The sequence below is a fragment of the Diabrotica virgifera genome, chromosome 1 (assembly GCF_917563875.1).
Source record: "Diabrotica virgifera virgifera chromosome 1, PGI_DIABVI_V3a".
NCBI lineage: Eukaryota > Metazoa > Arthropoda > Insecta > Coleoptera > Chrysomelidae > Diabrotica > Diabrotica virgifera.
In genome coordinates, this window is record NC_065443.1 from 4,504,278 (window position 1) to 4,527,433 (window position 23,156).

Here is a 23,156-nt window from a genome sequence, read left to right on the forward strand (position 1 = left end):
AGATTTTCTATTTTGTAATATTTCTATTTTATTTTGTTTTGTTCTGTATAAGATGAAATCGATCATTTTTTCACAGGTAGACTGGAATACATGTATTTATATTAAAACTACTTCATGATTATATGAGGCGTATAACCTCAAATAAATCAAATAATAAATCAAAACCTGCTAGATCCATTTTTTGAAAATTTTCAGGAGACTAAAAAAACATTAAAAATGTAAATTTCCCAAAAAGTGTTCGAAATTTGACAGATTTGAGCCGAAAACTTATGACTGTAGATTAATAGATATATACTTGAACTTTGAAACTGTGTAAAAAAGGAAAAACGAAAAATTTAGGATTTAGCATAGCAGGTTTTGATTCTGATGGGCTCATATCTAGTAGATGGTTTCTTCATGAGCTTGTATCGAATTATTGTTTTTCTGTTACAGTGAGCATTAAACAATGTAAGAAGCGAGGCAATTTAACAGACTGATTTGAACTGAACCTATTGCATCACATTTTCAAGAAAAAACGACAGATTCTCCTTATTAGTTTTAGTTTTTTTTTTAATTTGTCAGTGTTTTTAATATGTAAAGTAATAGCGTTGTTGTGTAAAAAATTGATACAAGATTGAATATTACTTAGATGTTCCAGTTGGTTCTTTTTAACTTTTTTTCTCGAATGTTTTATAAATAATGATTAATTTTCTCAGTGAATAGTGAAATAACATTTTTTTTATGACAGTGATCATATTAAAGTTTTTATCTAAAAAATATGCGAACGTATCTAGTATGTAGTATGTAGTAGTAATTTTAAAGTACCTAATTGAAATACAATTAAATTTTAATAAAAATTGTTTGTCTTGGTAAAAGGTATATTAGTTTAAAAAGCCACTATAGGGCTACAAACATAGAAACAAAACGTTTTCGCTCTGTAACAAGGGCATCATCAGTGTTACAAGCACATGGTGAGCCACCCAAAAATACAAAGGTTGAAACCTTTTACAAATAGACTAAAAGTCTTATATAAATATAAACATCCTAAAATCCAAAAGTTGTTTATATTTATATAAGACTTTTAGTCTATTTGTAAAAGGTTTCAACCTTTGTATTTTTGGGTGGCTCACTGTGCGTGTAACACTGATGATGCTCTTGTTACAGAGCGAAAACGTTTTGTTTCTATGTTTGTAGCCCTATAAGGGCTTTTTAAACTAATATACCTTTTACCAGGACAATTTTTTTTTTATTAAATTTTACTTGTAATTAATGGTATACAGCCACCTACAGGAATTTCTTCCTTGTGGATTTTTAATCGAATTACATATTTTGAGGTTATGTTCATACGCTTTGAAGCATAGATATATAATACTCTAGATTGCGCCCTGGGATCTTAAAATGGGTGACGGTTGCGACAGAGATAAATGAGCCTATTTGGTCGGTAGTCTCTTTTTAATTTAAGGGGAATATCGACGACGTGAATATCCCACTTTATCGAGTAATATGTGTTGACAGTTGGAGCGGGTGGTGACGGGAAATGGTCTTTGGTCTTCGGACGTGGATAATCGTGGTTCGAATCCCATAACAACTTTACTTTTTTTATTTTTATTTAATCAATATTGCGTTTATTAGATATTTTTACATCTGAAAAATGGACCTAAGTAAATCTAGCAGATAATAAATGTATGTATAGTAAGTTAATATTGGAATATATAATTTGTGAACTGCATAGTAAAATAAAAGTCATTCGTTATTAATATAAATTCGTCCTTATTCGAATGATGTGAGTGTTTGTTCTGCTTCTACTTTTTTAAAAAATTGTAACAATAGTTTCATAAATAAAAATAATGTCTAATTACTTATAATTGAATCGGTCATTTCAAAAACAGCAAAGTCCACAATTTTCAGAAACTAACTTTTTGAGAGGAATAGACTCCTTTAAGATAAACGTTGTGTGCAAAAACAACACCAGTCCAGTAAAAACATTATGAACAAAACTACAATATAACTCTGAATTTTGATGTCATCCATTTCATCCATCTTTCGACTAATATAGTTAGTTTTCTTTGCTCTTCTGTAAAATTAGGAATATGTGACTCATGTTGTTTTTGAAATGACCGATTCAATTAATAAATCGATGGTACATTATGTTGATATTAATTATTGGTAATTTTTTACGAATATTTTTAACAATTACTTTACACTATTCTACAATTAACTTATTAAAAAAATAACATTGGCTTTTATATTTTTAAAAATATATAGGTACCTACACAGTTTTTCTTATTTGTTATATATTTCTTTGCATATATTTACTTTAGAGATGTAATAATATCTAATAAACGCAATATTGATTAAATAAAAAATAAAAAAGTAAAGATTGGTATGGGATTCGAACCAGGATTATCCACGTCCGAAGACAAACGACCAGTTCTCGTCGCCATCCGCTCGAACTGTCAAACCATCTAAAATACTCGACGACAGAGTAGGATAGTGACGTCGTCGATACTCCCCTTCAATTAGAAAGAGACTACCGACCAAATAGGCTCATTTATCTCTGTCGCAACCGTCACCCATTTTAAGATCGCAGGGCGCAATCTAGAGTATTATATATCTATGCTTTGAAGAAATTATTTCTACAAAAACTAAATAAAACTATTAAAAGTCTAACAAAAACAAAAACTCCATTTAAAACATTTCAGGTCAATTGAAAAAATTTAGACACAGAAAATATTTTTGGGTAAATGTTTTTATATGATCACTTTCATGTATAAGTTGAAGCTTCGTCAACAAAAGGAAGATAAACCATAAAATAAACCACCTTTGGGCTTTTATGTGTTTTAGTGGTTTGAAAGAAAATATTTGAACATTCATAGCGCTATTGAAAGGCTCAAAACTTTGAAAATTCTCGTGATGTAAAGAAACTTGAATAGCATTCTCATTTTTGCCAAAAAGGGGTAAAAATCGAAAAATGCTAGAAGAATAATCAAATTAGGTTATTATGAATATGGTTATTGTGATATTTTTAGAATTATAGTATGTTTAATGTTTGTCACATCCCACGAAACAGACACAGAATGACAGATGGCACTAAAATTGTTCGATAGTCACATGGCGTCAAATCAGGAACGTTTAATGGCGTTTACTGACTGGCCCAAAACTGATTTGTCTGCTTCAGTGTCTGTTTTTTTTGTGTGGTGTGTTGTTTTTAATAAATATCTATTCTATTTCGAAGTTCACGAGGGAACTCTGCCTGAATAGCCCAACGATTGGAGCTCCAGTTCTGACACGAGTTTTCTTCAGACGATGTCCGTTTGAATATATCGACATCTAGTCAATGAACAAATAATGTTTTCTGTGCAATGAACGTTTCATAAATGTTATATGCACTACTAGAGAGTTTTTTTTTGTTTGAAGGAAGGTGTTGTGGTGCTGAGGTAAAGAATGTTTTTAATTTGGTGCAAAAAATGTTTAAATGATAAAATACATACCTACGTTCTACGTTAAAAGGATGTAAGGTACACCGGGGTAAGTGATGGTATTGAAAAATGAAGTTATAGCCTCTAAAACATTGCTATCATTAAGAAGCTTGTATATTTCACTTAGAATTTCATCAGGACATTTCGGTTTGTTATTTTTTGATATAGTCCAGGGCGCATCTGTTTTGAGATGGACGTTGAGGGGTGACTCATATTTTTTGCAGAAATTGCTTGGAATTAACTCATATAATAATAATTGAGTTATCCTCCCACTCAAAAAGGTCCATTGGTCCATCCAAAGGACCATTGTTTAAATAATCAAAATTTAAAAAAATTAAGGAAAAATTCGATTTTTTTCTTGGTTTTTTGATTATAACTTTAAAAGTATTTACTTCCTAGAAAAGTTGCACTAACATAAAAGTTGCATAATTAAATTTCCTACAATATAGGATTGGTTAAAAATTTTAAAAATTGTCACCCTTGTTGCAAAATAGTAATAATTGCCGAAAGAAAACCATAAAAAAACAAGTATTCGCATTTTACGGTTTTCAACCATTTATTCTTTCGGTTTCTTACGGTTTTCAACCATTCTTAGAACCTTGATATTTTACACAGAAAAACTTTATGATATAATAAAACAATACTGTAAATTTAATTAATATCGTTTCGATAGATTTTGCAAAATAAATTTTGCAAATCCAGCTTTCGCAAAAAAAATTCATTTTTTCAAAATGTTGCAGGACTGGAAATAAAACAGATAGCAAGTTGAATTTTTTTACATATAGAAGAATACTGTACCTTTCATTTGCAATTTGCAAAATTAAAATCGGTTAATGGACAACCTAAGTCTGACGTCACAAATGTCACAAAATTGGGAGGAGCTTATATTGGCTCCCAAACAATTTTGTTTGTAACCTTAAATGTTCATAAGGATTTTTTCATTTATGTGCTTTGTGTGGCAAAATAAGACTTCATTTAGGTATTTCGTTAAAGAAACGTGTTAATTAAGAGATTTTTATTCGTTTTTGCTCAGGTGGTTTTTATTCCTTAGTGATTGAAAATAAATATAACCTCAAAACTGTTTACATTCTAATCATTGCATTAAATTAACTCACCTGGGCAAAAACGAATAAAAATCTCTTAATTGGCACGTTTCTTTAACTAAATACCTAAATGAAAAGTCTTATTTTGTCACACAAACCACGTAAACAATAAATTAAAAATTCCTTATGAGTGTTTAACATTATAAACAGAATTGTTTGGAGCCAAATATAAGCTCCTCCCAATTTTGTGACGTCAAGACTTAGGCTGTCCATTACCACAGCGTCAGGAATTTTTTTCAAATAAACATTAATTTTTGGTGCTACGCGAAGGACAGCGGTGTTCGATTCACACAAGTTGATTTCCACCAAAATTTCTTCCAATCCCCATCTAATATATTATTTTTTTACTCTATATTTTGTTGTATTTTAATATTTTAATTCCACAAAAATCTAATTAATTTGATTATTGCTTGTGAAATATTGTTTAAACAATTGCATATGTTTAAAAATAATAAACTTTTATTTTCTAAATTATATGATTTGAACAAAGAAAGTTTTGCTAAAAAAAGTATTATTTCAAAGGATAGAGTATGTGTTTTTATTTTGCAATAAACAAATTTATTTATTTATATCGAAATGTAGTAAAAATTAAAATTTATCAATCATTATCAAAGGTCATTGGAATCCCAATCCGAGCAATCGTATCCGCTGTCCTGCGCGTAGCACCAAAAATTAATGTTTATTTAAAGAAATTCCTGACGTCGTGGTAGTTAACCGATTTTAATTTTGCCAATTCCAAATGGAAGGTACAGTACTCTTCTATATGTCAAAAAAATTTCAACGCGCTATCTGCTTCATTTTCAGTCCTGCAACATTTGAAAAAAATGAATTTTTTTTGCGAAAGATGGATTGCAAAATTTATTTTGCAAAATCTATTGAACCGATCTTAATGAAATTTAGAGTATTGTTTTATTGTATCATAAAGTTTTTCTGGTTAAAATATGAAGATCCTAAAGTTGGATTTATAGTTTGACGTAGCGTAGACGTAGACGCAACGGAGACGTAAGAAACGGACTGGAAACGTAAGAAAATATTATGTCAATTTATAGTTCGACGTAGCGGAATTTTTGCGCATGAGTAGAAAGAGTAAACAATGACTTAATTCTAATTCAACAACATAGCCTATAAATTATGCGAACAGTAATAAACAAACTTTGTGTTTATTTATTTATACTTATACTACTATTTATTATAATATTTATCTGTTTTGTGTGTTACATGGATTAGGAAATAAACGAAGATATGCTCCTTGGTGCCGCATGCCGTGGGATTTCCAAATATTTTGTTTCATTTCTGGTCTTTAAAATGTTTATTGGATTTACCTATCGTATAATATGTGTATATAACCCCGAATTAGGCTAATAAACAACTCATATTTATCTGAAATATTGAAATGACTCTATGATATATTTTTATTAAATTAATAACTTAACATCCATTGTATTCAAATAATTAACAAAATTTGAATATGTTGATAAACAACTTTATCTTTACAAAATTGATGAGGGAGTGTCCACTTTGGGTGACAGAACAAAATTCTTAATTTTGATTGGCCAGACGTAAGAAACGCACTGTAAAAGATGAAAGTTGGTCATCTCTTCCGTTACGTTACGTTTCTCTTATGTTCCGTCAGACGCTTGCGTTCATTTATAAACACGAGTACACAAAATTCAGTGTTGATCTTTTCCACTGCGTCTCCGTTACGTCTACGTCTACGCTACGTCAAACTATAAATCCGACTTAAGTGTAGCATAAATGGATGAAAAACGTAAAATGCAAATACTTGTTTTTTATGTTTTTTTCGCAATTATCGCCATTTTGCAACAAGGGTGACAATTTTTAAAAAATTTAACCAATCCTATATTGTAGGAAATTTAGTTTCGCAACTTTTATGTCGATGCAACTTTTCTCGGAAGTGAATACTTTTAAAGTTATAATCAAAAAACGAAGAAAAAAATCGAATTTCTCCTTAATTTTTTGACATTTTGATTATTTAAACAATGTTCCGGACCATTTTGAGTGAAATGATAACTCAAATATTATTATATGAGTTATTTTCATGCAATTTCTGCAAAAAATATGAGTCACCTCTCAACGTCCAAATGTGCCTACTAATATTTTTACAGATGCACCCTGTAAATCCCCTAAATCTATTGACCTGAGCTTAAATATATGTCCCGTTTATTGTGAAAGGTAGAGTAACATTCTGGTTTTTCAGATTGACATCAATTTAGTTTTCTTAATGTTTATTTTCATATCGAATTTCTCACAGACCGAGTTGGCCCTGTCTATGAGTCGTCGTAGACTCGAGTCGGAATCTACAATCAACACCTTACCATCGACCAATCCGATGCTGCTGATATTTACGCCATTCCCCTTGACTGCATCATTGGAATCCTCCAGGGTCTCTTTAAACAGAAACTCGGAATAAAGATTAAATAGCAAGGGGGACAAAACACATCCTTGTCTAACTCCCCTCCTAAGTTCTACTCCTGCGGACGTGGAATCGTCAATCCTAAATCTGGCGTTTTGGTTCAAGTACAAGTTTTTGGCAATTTGATGTCTTTCCCATTTAAACCGACTTCTTGCAACCCCGGTATACCTTAATTCAAATGGAAACACAAGTTTTTTAGTAGATTTTATGTAATATATTTTTTTACTTTAATGTTGCCAATAGTAAACATTAGTGGCAGGTCCACGTTTGTCTTGCTTTTTATAAAGAACATTCTTTGCCATAGACCACCTGGTAGTTGTAAATACAGCATTTTTTAAGAATTTGTGTTTTTTCGTAAACAATGATATAGTAAATATAGTTTATAGGACTTCAGAATGCTCATTTGTTTAGTCATTGGATATTTGATGTTTTCCAAAAATTGTTTTTTAGTAAAGAGAAAGTTAGTCGAAATATTTTCGTATGAACTGAACTATTAAAAAAATTTCCCGTTATTAGGTTTTGAATTAACAAAATTGTTTTTTAAAAATTGCGTATTTAAGAGAAATTTACACTTTTAGTGATTTTGTAATATAGTTTTAGAGAGATCGAGTCGATTACTCGGCTTTACCAGATGTTTTTGTCTTCAAACACTATAAATTGTTCTTTTTTGAGCGAAGTACACTACAATATCTTAACATGTATTCTATTGACTGCACTATAATGAACCATTTAATAGTCCAATCAATAGTAGACCAGGAGGGATCTGTTTTTAGGTGGATGTGAGAGGTGGCATTCGGATTTTTGCAAATAAAGTTAGGTGATAACTTCGTTAATAATAATTGACTTATGCTCCTTCTCAAATATGTCTGGAACATTAATAAAAAAAATAAAATATTTAAAAATTTCAAAAAATTTCCTTTTTTTTTCTACTTTATTTGCTTATAACTTTAAAACGATTCATTTTGGAACAAAGTCGTATAGGAATAAAACAAGGATAATTAAATTTTCTATCAGATACGATTGGTTAAAAATGTCTTAATTTAACACCCTTGCTGAAAAATAGCAATAAATATAAAATAAGGGGGCAAAGCAAGCCTGTCCTTATTCAATGTTTTTCATCACTTAGGTTACAATTGGAACCTTCCTAATTCGCTTAGAAAATTTTTGTAATGTGCTAAAACCGGCCACCAAATTTCATTAAAATTGACTTACTAGATTTTGCATAATAATTTTGCAATCTAAACTTTTTTTTTAAATTAAAATTTTTTAAAATCTTGCACAACAAAAACTAGAACATACAAAGATTTGTCAATTTTTTTACATATAAAGAAGCACTCCATCTATCTAATGCACTTTACAGAATTGAAATCGGATTATTTAAGCAGCCTCAGCAATGTTTTAAAGTTATAAACAATTTTTTGGCTTATAAACAAATTAGTGCTGTGTCCAGGAGGGGGTGCTACGGGCTCCTTTATTTAGATTGGAACAGTTGATCCGGATGACGATAAGATTGTTATAAACAAAGAGCTTGAGGAATTACATAACATCGATTTTTCGCAAAATAAAACATTTTTTTGTATTTCTTGGGTAATTCTAAGCAAAAAATGTTCTTACAAGTTTTTTCCTAGAATGCATAGTTATCGAGATAAACGCGGTGAAACATTCAATAAATCGAAAAATTGCAATTTTTGAACGAGAATAACTTTTGATTAAAAAATGAAATAGCAATTCTGCTAACAGCATTTGTAAGTTAAAGTCAAATTATACCGGTTTTAATTATTTGCATTGCTAAAAATAATTTTTTTTATTATTAAACAAAGCTATTTGTTTATAAACCAAAAAATTTGATTTTAATTATGTAAAGTGTATTAGATAGGTAGAGCACCTCTTTATATGTAAAAAAATTAGCCAACTTCTAAATGGTCTACTTTTTGTTCAGAAAGATTTTAAAAGATTTGAACTTTTTTAATAACATTTACATTGCAAATTTAGTATGCAAAATCTATTAGGTCGATTTTAATGAAATTTGGTAGACCATTTAAGTAAGTTATAAGAATTTTCTAAGCGAATTACTAAGGTTCTAAGTGCCACCAAAGTGGTTAAGAAACATTGAATAACAACAGGCGTATTTTGCCCCCTTATTTTGTATTTATTGCTATATTGCAGAAAAGGTAATACCTTAAGACATTTTTGACCAGTCGTATATCATACAAAATTCAATTATCTTTATTTTATTTCTCTACGACTTTGTTCCAAAACGAACCGTTTTAAAGTTATAAGCAAAGAAAGCAGAAACAAATCGATGTTTTTCGAAATTTTTAAATATTTTAATTTTTTTATTAATGTTCCGGGCATATTTGAGAAGGAGCATAAGTCAATTATTATTACTGAAGGTTTCACCTAACTTTATCTATAAAAATCCGAATGCCACCTCTCACATCCAAAAATACACGTTTTTTACAGATTAGTCCTGGTCTATAGATATTTATTTAACCCTTAACTACTGACGTGGATGTTTCAGGACGTAGACACTGACATGCGGTATGTCATACCGTTGACTATTCTCTTTTGTTTTCAATATGAATTTATCTTATATCAGTGTATTTTTTTAATTAATTACGGAATGATTCTTCACACTGATCTAGAATAATATGCTGCTCCAAATAAAAAAAAAATAATAAAAATAAAAAAAAATAATAAATAGGCAGGGTTGTTAATATTCGCTTCAGAGTTGTGACTGCATAGCTTCACTGAAGATGCATGGATGCTGAAATAGCTATATGGAGATGGTGGTTCAACTCTGAATCGAATAAGAACAAAAACTGCCTTTATTATTTTTCATCTTTACTCAGAATTGAGTATTTAGAAACTGTCTTTCGGTTCTTTTCCTTGACGGAGAGAAGGTAAATGGGTGGCCAAAGTGTTCTATTTGCTTTGTCCTATTTTCGTCGTCTCTTGTGTTTATATATTGTAAAAACCAGAGATACAGGACGCAGCCAGAAAGCAGTTTATTAACGAAAAGTCTTAGATTTAAAATATTGTTTATTATATTTTTATTTCAATTATTCTAATTGTTTAAAAAGTAGTATACTTTGTATCTAGGGCTTTTCGTTGTTTTCCTCGTTTTGCGAGAGATGTCGCTAGATTGCGTCTCAAAAGGTGGAATCATTGTATCGCGATGGTTTCGCTTAAATAGGCAGGATTGTTAATATTCGCTTCAGAGTTAGCTGCATAACTTCACTGAAGATGCATGGGATGCTGAAATAGCTATATGGAGATGGTGGTCCAACTCTGAATCGAATAAAAACAAAAACTGCCTTTAGAGCAGGTACAAGTACACACCACTTGAATGTACACAGATGGTGTTCTAGGAATCTTTTATAAAACACGTTTTACAACAAAATCTATTTTCGGTGCGGTATAGTATACCGCCCTTCAGTGATTAAGGGTTAAGATCGTGGTGGTAATTCTGATGATTGATCTCCATAATTGTTTGAGGAGGAAAGTATCGAATGGGCACAAACAAAAGTAAGGTATCCATTGATGTATTCCAATTCCAAATATCTTATTCCGATTATAGATGTATAAAAATTTATGTGTTCATTTATATTTGTGCTCAATTTTTATATTATATAAATTGAAGCCAAATTTTGCCATATATTCTACTCTATTTAAAGGTATTTATGACTCATAGGGTTAAATAATTATAAATTCCAATGTTTCTAATAAAATTTTAAACAATTGTTTTATTACTTTTTTTTCTCATCTGTTATAATTCTTCGAAGATGTACTACACCAGGGCGGATCTGTTTTGAGGAGGATGTGAGACGTGGCATTCTGATTTTTGCAGAAAAACTTGTGTGATAACTTCAGCAAAATAATAATTGACTTATCTCCCTCCCAAATAGGTTAGTAATATCGATGGGTTTTTGACAAAACATCGTAACTGACAAAACGCACATTTCACAGGAGACGACTTTTTCTTCTACCGACTTTTTGGTTAATATAATTAAAATTTTCAAACTATGATAAATTTGTACATAAAAAAAAATATTAATTTAAGAAAAAAACTGTAAAATAACATTCTTTTATTAAATTATGTAACATACGATACTTCGTTAGACCTTGTCTGTGTAAATTTTAGTTGAAGCTTGTCGCTTAAGATAAACATACGATAGTTTCAAGGTATCAATCTATAAATGAATATTCATAAATAACGTAAGTATCTTAACAAAAAAAATATTATTAATAATAAAAATCGACAAAGAAAAATAAAATTTGATACGTACCTATATTAATCTGTGACACTGTACTAAATGATGTTCTATTCAAAAAAATCTCAAAAAATTAATTCAAATGATACGACATCCCAAAAAATGTAATTTTTGAAAACTTCGTAGTTTTACAGAATTACTATCACTTTAAGAGGGTATTAGTCAAGTTTGAACAGATATTACAATTATTTTATAGGTGTTTTTTTAAAGCTTAAGATGTAATCTTTAAAATGCACTAAACTATTTTGCTTTAGACATGAAATAAACAACTTCTTTTTGAGAAAATTAAGAAAGATAAAAAAAAATGTAATACAATAACCCAAAAATATCGGTTAAAAAAATGTTTGTACAAAGTCATCAAAACCTTTTTCTGTACAAGTAGAACTTACCTAAAATACATTTTTTAATAACAAGCTTAAAAATTTATAAATGTAATTTTTTGAGCTCTTATACAGTATGACTGCGTAATTTTGAACCTATTGATACCTTTTTATTATGAGTTTAAAAAAATTATCAGATATTAAATTTTATTAAGTTCATACGAGGTATGTTAAAAAATAGAAATCTTGTTCAAGAGTAAAGTAGCTTTATATGTCACAATATCGATAATTATTAATACAAAAAGTTGTTTGGAATTAAAAACTATGTTTCAATATTCGTTCTATATTGACTCACCTACATTTGTTTCAGGTTTCAGTGAACTTACCATGTATAAGTTGATATATTTTTGTTGCAAATATAGTATTTATGATATTTGCACAAGAACAACTAAAAAACATAGGTAACATTACCAAATTAGTATATTAGACTTCAAATTGTATTAAAAAGACAATAGACCATAAAAAAATATTTTCGTTTTAAATTGTTCTAGCTAAATAAAATTTGCACTGAGTTCTAACACATTTAAGATAACACTGAGTAATCCTAAAGGTCATTTTTTATCGTAAGCGGCAAAATATGCAAACCTAACCGACAAGATTTATGCCGTTTACTATCATCTGTCGGTACTACCTTGCCGTTTACGATACCAAAGGCACAAAATGAGGTTGAAATGCTGTGATTACGATAAAAATTAAATCCAATTTTAGACAATTAGGATGTTGTTATGGGAAAAATAATTTTGAATCGGCTGTAATCTATCGTAAGGAACTATTTAAGATAAAAATCCCATTTTCGGAAAATTGATGCTTACGATGTTTTGTCAAAAACCCGTCGATATGTTTTAATGAAAACTTAAATATTTAAAAACAAATAAAACATTTTTTTACTTTTCTTGTTTATATCTTTAAAACGATTCATTTGGAGCAAAGTCGTAATGAAATAATATGTAATACAACGTTGATAAAATTTTATACGATAATATACTGGTTAAAATGCTTTATTTTAATTTTTCATTTTACTCATATTTTGAGTAGACGGAATCAACTTTCGTTGGAATTTTTTCTTAGACGAATAGACGGAATGTGACTGCATATTGTAGAGTCCCATTCATCTTCTTTATTTGTCGTCTCCTTGCCTTACAAATTGTAAGGCAGAGATTAAGGATGTTACCAGAAAGAGGTTCCAAGAGAAATTTCAGATTTATTCTTTAGATCTGGAACTTTTCTCTAAAATGCTTTAATTTATTACCCTTGCTGTAAAATAGCAATACAATAGAGCGTCGATTATCCGAACTAATTGGGGGACATGGGTGTTCGGAAAACCGATTTGTTCGGATAATCGAACTATATTGAGATTGTCATACATATTTATCCACAAGTGAATAAAAACCATATTTATATAACTGTATATTTGTTTATACCATGATAATGACAAATAGTAATTAAACAAAAAAGTGCAGTCTTTGCAACAACATATTTTTGGATACACAATTGAAGAAAATTGAAGATATTTTAAGCGTTAATTACTAACGCTTGCTGAGTACTCGAGTGCGGGGCGCGGGAGTCGGGAGTTCGGATAACCGGTCGTTCGGTTGATCGACGTTCGGATAATCGACGCTCTACTGTACATCCAAAAAAGAGGGAAGCAAGTCTTTCCTTATTTAATATTTTTCATCCACTTTGGATGAGAAACAGGCCTTTCTAGGCCAATAAACCAACGACGCGGTTCAACCCGGCTGCCTGGTGAGTTTAATTTTAATATTAATTCTTTTATTTATTTATTTATTTATTTATTGTCAGTCAGATGGCTCAGTGGGCTGAGGCGCTCTATCGGCGAATCTAGCGGATTTACGATCGAGGTTCGAACTCCGGCCCTTCTTATTCTTCTTGATGTGCCTATCCGTGACGAATGTTGGCGATCACCATGGCAATCTTCACTTTATCTGCAGCAACGCGGAAAAGCTGCACAGATGTTGTGTTGAACCTGAGGTTCTGAGGTTCTTTAACCAGGATGTTCTTCATCTTCCTGTAATTCGCTTTCCAAATATTTTTCCTTGTAGGAGGGCATATCTGGATTCATTTCGCATAATGTGTCCAAAGTATTCCAACTTTCGAGATTTTATGGTGGTTAGTACTTCTCGGTTCTTCCCCATTCTTCTAAGAACCTCCTCATTTGTGACCCGATCAGTCCATGGGATTTTAAGAATTCTCCTATATAGCCACATCTCAAATGCTTCCAATTTTCGGCACATATCCTCGTTCAAGGTCCATGACTCAACACCATAAAAAAGAACAGAGAAGACGTAACATCTCAGCACTCTTACTTTTATACCAAGAAAAAGGTTGTGGCTCTTGAAAAACGCACCCATACGGTTGGAGATTGATCTAGCTTTTCCGATGCGCGCTCTTATTTCTTGGTTGTTGGTCCATTCTTCATTTATTATGGTGGCGAGGTAGTTGTAGTGCCTCACTCTTTCTACATGGGTTTGGTTGATATAGAGTTGACCTTCCGTTTTCTTTTTCTTGCTGACGATCATAAGCTTTGTTTTCTTTACGTTTATATTGAGTCCATATTGTTGACTGTAATACGTGATTTTGCCCATGAGGACTTTTAGGTCTTCTAGGTTGTCCGCAAATACTATGGTGTCATCTGCATACCTGATATTATTTAGCCGGTACCCGTTTAGTAGAATACCTTTTTCAGTTTCGTGCAAAGCTTCGATAAATATTCTTTCAGAGTAAAGATTGAAAATTAGGGGGGACAAAATGCAGCCTTGCCTCGCTCCACGCATGATTTTGACATATTCGGTGAGTTCACCGTCAACTCGTGAGGTTTGCAGTCTCTTGGTTGTTAATTCCTACTTCTTTTAGTATTTGCATCATCTTGGCGTGTTGTACTCGATCAAACGCCTTCTCGTAATCAACCAGACATGCGTATACGTCGCAATTTATGTCTCTGCATCTCTGGAATAAGACTTATATTGAAAACAAAGCCACTCTTGTACCAACAGCGTTTATGAACCCGAACTGGTTGGGCGAAATTTGACTTTCACATTGCTTGTAAATTCTCGTATGGATTACCTTTAGGAACAATTTTAGGAGATGACTCATCACGCTTATCGTACGGTATTCTTCGCACTTTTTGGCTCCTGGTTTTTTTGGAAGTGCAATAAACTCAGACTTCAGCCATTATGTTGGTATTTGTCCAGAGTTGTATATGCTGTTGAATATCTTTGTGATTATTGCTATTGATTCGTTGTCCATCAGTTTGAGTAGTTCTGCTTGTATATTATCGGGACCTGCTGCTTTGCCATCCTTTAGCTGTGTTATGGCAGAATAAACTTCCTGCTGTAATATTCTTGGTCCATCATTTACCTCTTCTTCTAGCTCAAAGGTGTTATCTCTTTGGTCTTCAAATAGTTTTTCTAGATATTCTTTCCACGTTCTAATTTAACTCTGTTTATCTAAGATGATATTTCCGTCAGAATCATTTAGATTTCCTCTCTGTCTTCGTCTTAGTCCACCTGTGAGTTCTTTAACTTTCCTATGTACATTGTGACTATTGTACTTTGATTGTAGAATCTCAATTTCTTGACAAATCTCCATTGCTTCTTTTTCTTTCGCTTCTCTAATTATAGCTCCGGCCCGGTCATTGAAAAATAAAAAGGCCAACGTCGTAATATAAAATTCTATAGAATCTACGACTTGGTCTGGAATAAACTGGCGTCTGATCGGCCTATGGAGGAGCGGTACGGTAAAGGATAACGGCTTGCGCCTTGGTGATACTCCTCTATAGATCCCTACCGAAGGGCGTTGACGCCTAATAACGGTGTATATTATATGATTCTTTTATTGATATTGATTTTAGCTAAGTAGGTATATATCTAATCTTCCTTTGATGTAAAACCATTGTCATATATACTAATTGTTATGTTAGATTAGTAACCTATTAATCATGACATGTTTATGATAAAACATCTTAGTCTTAGAAGATTAGAAATTTAGATAAAATATAACAACATTAATTCCGTGAACTACGTAAATCATTCGATTCAATATTATCAGTTCTAAAAATATATATGAACAAATGCCAAATCACAGTAAAATGTTACAATTTTTCTTATGTATTTCAAGTCTTCTATTTCAATTTTCAAATGTTTTCAATTGTCCAAGAAGAAAAACAGCTTGTAAAGAGGACATACTTGACTAAATTTCGTTATTTCTACGTTTCCGGTATTTATCCGGTTTTATCTATTATTTATATGTCATTTATCTTTAAAAAATGTATCTATTATAGAAATATCTCCTGAAGATTATTAATTACGACAATGGGGAGAAATGAGTCACGAGATAATCTTAGATAAACATATTTAGCAACTTTCATATGAATTGAACAATAATAATTTTTGATACAGGATGAGACATTTACATTTTCTGCAAATAAATAATTTCTGATTGCTTTGTGTTTTTGATTCATCTTCCTTATTTCTTGTTTACTTTTGTTTATATTTTCTTTTATACACTGGGCGTCAGAGAAAACGGGCCACCCACAAAATGGGTAATTTTTGATGTCTCGAATATCGCTGTAGTAATATTGCTGCTAGACAGGTAAATTGTCATTGTATACCAGGTGTACCAATCAAACTGTGATTTTTTTTCTCAAAGTTTGCGCAACCCTGTGAAATATTCTAGCTTTAATAAAATACTGATATTAAAACCCAACTATAGCCTCATATGTTTTCTTACAATTCTGTTATTTGATTTATTCGCTTATGTTGGATACTAAAAAAGTTAGGTACGTGAACAACTAGCCATGTTCTTCATCAATACACGGTGTTTCTAAATAAGTGCGACAAACGTTTAAAGAGTAATTCTGCATGTCCGCAAATGCTTTTCGAGATACGGAATGTTGAATTTATTCTTACAAACTGACGATTAATTTATTGCTCTGAAACCGGTTGAGATATGCAAATGAAATTGTAGGTTTTAAGATGTTGTTATTGCAGATTTTTTGACATACAATTAAGAATTTTATGTAGTCACCATTGGCGTGCATACAGGTCATAATATTATCTATTGCTGAGTTGTTCTGAAATAGAGCCAAAATTATTTGTTCTAACGAAAATTCTTAACAAAGTTAAAAAAGAACAATTGTTAACATCTGTTTTATTTAAAAAATCTCTTGTCGTTTATAGATAAGGAATTTTCAAGAATAGACTGAATGGAATTGAATAACTTAGAACGGGATCCTCTAACATTCACTTGAAATAGTTTTTATTTAGGGCAAACATCAAGACTATTAAATGTACGAATAACTGAACATCAATCCCATATTAAAAATAGAGATTTTGATAGATGATATCCAGATGATGATATTTGGGTTATCCATGATATCCCAAAAGACATTCGTTGCATAGAAGCTCTTTACGGGAATCAAATAACTGTCGTCAAGGAGGATAACGAAACAATGCAAGCTCAAAAAATTCTGAGAGGTGTAAGACAGGGATGCATTCTCTCCCCACTACTGTTAGATTTATATTCAGAAAGTATCTTCCAGGAAGCTCTTGAGGAATGCGAAAGCGGCATCAAAGTAAATGGTACATGGATCAATAATATACGATATGCGGATGACTCGGTCTTAATGGCGGACAATATAGATGACCTCCAAAATCTTCTTAATAAAATTGGAGAAAATAGCTACATCATGGGACTTACTTACCATTAACATTAAAAAGACGAAGTTTCTTACAATCAGCCGTCAATTATGTCAACATCAAAATGCAAGACTAGCATATATTATAACAATCAAGATGTAGATCGCATGCGAAAATTTCAGTACCTGGGAACTTGGCGATGTGAAGACTGGATGTCGGATATATAGTCCAGAGAAATAAGATTTTTCTCGTGACACATCCCCTCCAGGCCCGAAACTAAATTTTTTGAGTAGTATGGACATCTATATTAATAACCTATATGTTTCCTGCAGCCGATTTTGATGATATACATAGTTATAAACAAATGAAGATCAAAAAACGGTAAATTTTCGCTTTTTTCGTCTATAACCAAAAAGTTAAGCATTTTAAACAAATTTGAGAGCAAGAAACTCATAAATCGTCTAAAAAATTTCAATATGGCGTTCGCTGAATATGTCTATCCTTATTGGTTGTTTAGAAAATTGCAAAATAAATCATAAATTTTGAGTTTTTATAAAAATTCATAACTTATGTAAAAACTAAGTTAGAACCTTCTTATTACACGAATTGCTGAGACTTCTGGTGCTTAAATTACATTTTAAATTTCAAAGCAATTGGCCAAATAGTTTAAAAGTTATTTAATTTGTTTATCCCAAATTAATTTTTTTGCAACATTATAAATCAGAAAATTATGAGGTTACTAAGACTTCTGACAGTTTATGGAAGACGAACATTTATACTATTGACTTAATTTAAAAAAATGACAAAAATCATTTTAAACAGTGTAAAATTATTTTGCAAAAACACGTCGATTTTTTGCTTACTTATAAACAATTAGAATAACTTTTTAACCGTTACCCGTAGAAAAATTATTTTTTCATATTTAGAAAGACTGAATTTTTATACACATTTAGAAAGAAAAACAATTGTCCTAGAACAATTAGGGACAAAGTTAGACACCCCTTTTTTATTTCACATGTTTTTGCAAAATAATTTTGCAGTATTTAGAATTATTTTTTGTCATTTTTTTTTAATTAAATTTATAGTATAAATCTTCTTCTTTCATAAACTATCCAAAGTATTAGTGTAACTTCATCATTTTCTGACTGACAGCGTTGCAAATAAAATTAATTTGGGATAAACAAATTAAATACCTTTTACACTATTTGACCAATTGCTTTGAAATTTAGGGTATGATTTAAGCACCAGAAGTCTCAGCATTCCGTGTAATAAGAACGTTCTAAGTTAATTTTTACATCTTCTTCTTGTAGTGCCTATCCGTTTCGGATGTTGGCGATCATCATGGCAATCTGTACTTTGCACACTGCTGCTCTGAAAAGATTTGTAGTGGTTGTGTTGAACCACGTACGTAGATTTTTCAGCTACGAAATCCTCAGCCTTCCTGGTCCTTAATTTTTACATAAGTTATGATTATTTATAAAAATTCAAAATTTATGATTTATTTTGCAATTTTCTAAGCAACCAAAAAAGATAAACGTATTCAGCGAACCCCATATTGAAGTTTTATATACGATTTATGAGTTTCTCACTCTAAAATTTGTTTAAAATACTTAACTTTTTGGTTATAGACGAAAAAAGCAAAAATTTACCGTTTTTTGATCTTCATTTGTTTATAACTATGTATATCATCCAAATCGGCTGCAGGAAACATATAGGTTATTAATATAGATGTCCATACTACTCAAAAAATTTGGTTTCGGCCTGGAGGGGGATGTGTCACCAACAGGATATTTTTTCCCTTATTTTCTCTGAACTAATATGGCCAGAAGCGAATTCATAAAATTTAGAAACGTCCTTACGAGCTTTGACTTTGATTTGAACCCAAGAATAAGATCCACGAAATGGTTTGTGCTCCTATATGGCATGGAAGGAGGAACTTTAAAAATAAACACAATGAATAAGCTAGAGACATTTGAGATTTGGATTTATCGACGAATCCTTAAAGTTCCCTAGACCGCACGAAAAACAAATGAAAAAATCCTCAGATGAATTGGTACAGAACGACAACTACTACGCACAATTAAATATATAAAAACGACATACCTGGGGCACGTAATTAGAAACGAAAGATACCAATTTTTGCAAACATTAATCGAAGGAAGAAGAGAAGTGGGCAGGAAGAAAATGTCATGACTCCTTAATGTTAAACAATGGACAGGGCTAAGAAACATAGGAGACCTAATACATACTGCAAGGAATGGACAAAAATGGTCAAACGTGATCGCGAACATCCATTAGTGGATTGCTTAAGAAGAATAAGTATGATATCCACGCAAAATGTATAATATATACATTGACGTTGACTATAAACGCATTATCTACCACTTACCACAGGTTTGTTGGTTTAGATAGGGATACCCTGTATTTCTAGATAAGATATCTTGCGTGTAATAAAATGATTTTATCATCAAACAATTTCAACGTTATCTGCTACTTTTATTAACCAAAATAAAAATAGTTTATCAACGACTCTTTTGTAGTAATATTGCAACTTGCGTATGGCGGATCAAATTACTATTATAAATATATAAATTAGTATACTTTTCATTAAGTTCATAGTGTGCCTAAATGGCAGCCGATATGAGTGTCTTCGATAATCTTAAGGCACAACTGCCTGATTATGATAACTACACTCACACCAATCAGTATACTGCTGCCAGTATTACGTTCAGTCCTGGAGGAATGAAAGGGCTGTATGATATGACCAGGAGTTTTGTAGACAGCTTGCTACCGGCCAATTTTTTAAGTGAAGGTAAGTTTCTAGACATAATTCATTATGATAACAAAACAGTGTCAAATACCAGGATTGTTTGTTAACTATGTGGACCAGCAAAGAAAACGCAAGCTTTTTTCGACAGAATATGTAGTCTCCTTCTTGTTTAATAAAGTTACTACTACAATCTTTATATCTTCTTCTTAAAGTCCCCTTTCCTTAATGGAGGTTGGCTACTATTTACAATTGCAAACTCTTCTCTGTCTTCAGCTGTTCTTATTAAATGTTCAAAATTTAGCCCTATCCATTATCAGATGTTTCTGAGCCATGATAGTATTTTCCTTTCACTATAAGTTGATCATATTGGTAGGTCTGGCCTATGTAGCCTAGGTACGATGTTTTTTTACTTTCACTGGGTTGAAAAGTTATCTTTCCTTACCTATTCCATGCAGCACTTCTTCGTTTTCCGGTAGATTCACATTTCAAAGGCCTTCAATTTATTTACGGTTGATTAGTCCAAGTAATGAAGCTTAAAATAGGACAAAGCCTAGCAATTTTTACAGAATAAAGGATTTTTACCAAGGATCAAAATCTATATCATGCCAAAAGGAGCTTTTATCATGGGGGTGGTTGCCACCCCATGTCGGGGGTGGAAATTTTTTTAATATATTTTGACCGCAAAAGTTGGTAAAAACATTCATTCTAAGCAAAAAACGTTTTTTTTTGATAAAATTAATAGTTTTCGATTTATTCGCTATCGAAAGTGTTAGTTTTATATCGAAAAAATCAATGTTTTTAATCAGTTTTCTGCAAATAACTCAAAAAGTTTTCGTTTTATCAAAACAACTTTGCATAACGAAAATGTACCTTGTGAAAAAATCAACAACACCTTTTTTTAAATTTTCTTTAAGACCAATAATAATCGAGCTATACTTTATTATATAATTGATGGATTCGACCGTTACTTGATGGAAGTTCATTTTATCTAACAATAAAAAACTGAAAACGTTTGTTTTCTATACTTCCACAAAATTTATTATATCTAAGTGACTACAGCTGTTTCGGCGGAGTGCCTTTCTCAAGTAATATAGTTTACAATGTGTTTGCCTTTTTAATCTTCAACTGAAGAGGTTGAGGAGTGGGGAGCTGTTTGTCTCGAGTTGGTCATTCAGAATTATATCTGTATTTTTCAGATAATACAGATAATAATGTAAAAATACAGATATAATTCTGAATGACCAACTCGAGACAAACAGCTCCCCACTCCTCAACCTCTTCAGTTGAAGATTAAAAAGGCAAACACATTGTAAACTATATTACTTGAGAAAGGCACTCCGCCGAAACAGCTGTAGTCACTTAGATATAATAAATTTTGTGGAAGTATAGAAAACAAACGTTTTCAGTTTTTTATTGTTAGACTTTATTATATGTTAGCTCTTCTTCGTCAAATGCTAAATATTGTAGTGTCAAAGTCAAAAGACGGTAAAACTATGCATTTTTCAAGGATAAAATGTTTACTAATTTGAAGTATTTAAAAATATCTATCTCCAGAAATAAAAAACAAGTCTTTAGCTCAAAAATTAAGTGGCTTATAATGAAAAGAATGTCAGTCCCCTATTTTTTTCAGCGAAAAAATGATCGGAAGCAAACCCCTAATCGCCACCCTAATTAAAATCAGTCATTGACCTTATTTGGTCTTCTTTATTTATGTATTATTAATAGATTCTAGAACTTTAACCGGCTTAGAATAATTAGTTTTTAAAAAAATTAAGTCAAAAGCGAATAACGAATTTTTGGAGTTTGGTAAAAAATTCGTTTTTTTTTTGGGAAATTCCCAAAAAAATTGGGTTGGGGTTCACAAAATTTCCTGAAACTCACCGAATCGCATGCAAAAAGTTGCATGATGATTCATCTTACTGTACAAAATTCCCAGGTTTAATGCTTCGTTGCTTCAGCTATATGCACTTATTGTTTCTTTCAGATTTGTTTAGCTGGGACGACGATAACAATCCATCTCTAAATACTAGCTACGCAGATTTGGCAATGCAATATGCAGGTTTGATAGCATTCTTCGGTTTTATTCTTTTACTACTTGTATTAATACCGGTATGTGGTTTAATTTTTGCCTGTTGTCGATGCTGTGGATTGTGTGGAGCCAAAGCTAGAGTCAGCGAGAAGAAACAGGATCTTTGCTTGAAGATTATTTTGGGTATTTTGCTAGTAATTTGCTGTGCAGTGCTGTTGTAAGTATTTATACAAATTATGACTTATAAATAAATAATCATTTCGTTGTAAAACGAAACAAGAGTCGTCTTATATTTTAGTTTGGTCAGAGAGCACCAAAACACCCTAACCGGTTTAAGACCTTATTAGGTTCTCATCAGAGAGTGCATATTTGATTATCTCTGAACGCACTAAAATTCGTGCTGTCAGTATCGATTTACAACTATACCGAACCGACTAGAGTGTTCTAATGTCCTACTCAGTAATAGTTCAGAGAAATAAGGAAAAAAATATCATGTTGGTGACACAACCCCCTCCAGGCCGAAACCAAATTTTTTGAGTAGTATGGACATCTATATTAATAATCTATATGTTTCCTGCAGCCGATTTTGATGATATACATAGTTATAAACAAATGAAGATCAAAAAACGGTAAATTTTCGGCCTAAGCGTCCTCTATTTGCTTTCTCCTACTTACGTCGTCTCTTGTGATTATATATTGTAAAATCCGGAGATACGGGATGCAGCCAGAAAGCAGTTTATTAACGAAAAGTCTTAGATTTAAAATGTTGTTTATTATATTTTTATTTCAATTATTCTAATTGTTTAAAAGGTAGTAAACTTTGTATCTGGGGCTTTTCGTTGTTTTCCTCGTAATACGAGAGATGTCGCTAAATTGCGTCTCAGAGGTGGGTTCATTGCATTGCGATGGTTTGCCTTAAATTGGCAGAATTGTTTGTATTTCCTTCAGAGTTGAGACTTCTGAGCTTCACTGATGAGGCATAAGGATGCTGAAATAGCTATATGGAGATGGTGGTCCAACTCTGAATCAAATATAAACAAAACCTGCCTTGATC

At 31.5% G+C, this 23,156-nt stretch overlaps 2 protein-coding genes across 5 annotated transcripts in view; both read left to right on the top strand.

Annotated features, from left to right (window-relative positions):
• The window catches only part of LOC114335024 (prominin-like protein), a 210,949-nt gene extending 200,209 nt beyond the window's left edge, over positions 1–10,740 (top strand). For all 4 annotated transcript variants that reach the window (XM_050654098.1, XM_050654095.1, XM_050654115.1 and 1 more), the window contains one exon: positions 433–10,740. In XM_050654098.1, the coding sequence (XP_050510055.1) occupies positions 433–442 (10 nt within the window). In that variant the 3' untranslated portion in view covers positions 443–10,740. The remainder of the gene's footprint in view (positions 1–432) is intronic.
• Positions 10,741–19,799: 9,059 nt separating this feature from the next.
• Positions 19,800–23,156, top strand: part of LOC114335033 (prominin-1) — an 89,686-nt gene continuing 86,329 nt past the window's right edge. Inside the window, exons 1-2 of the mRNA XM_028285193.2 lie at positions 19,800–20,115; positions 22,058–22,319. Coding sequence (XP_028140994.2) covers positions 19,932–20,115; positions 22,058–22,319 — 446 coding nt within the window. The 5' untranslated portion in view covers positions 19,800–19,931. The remainder of the gene's footprint in view (positions 20,116–22,057; positions 22,320–23,156) is intronic.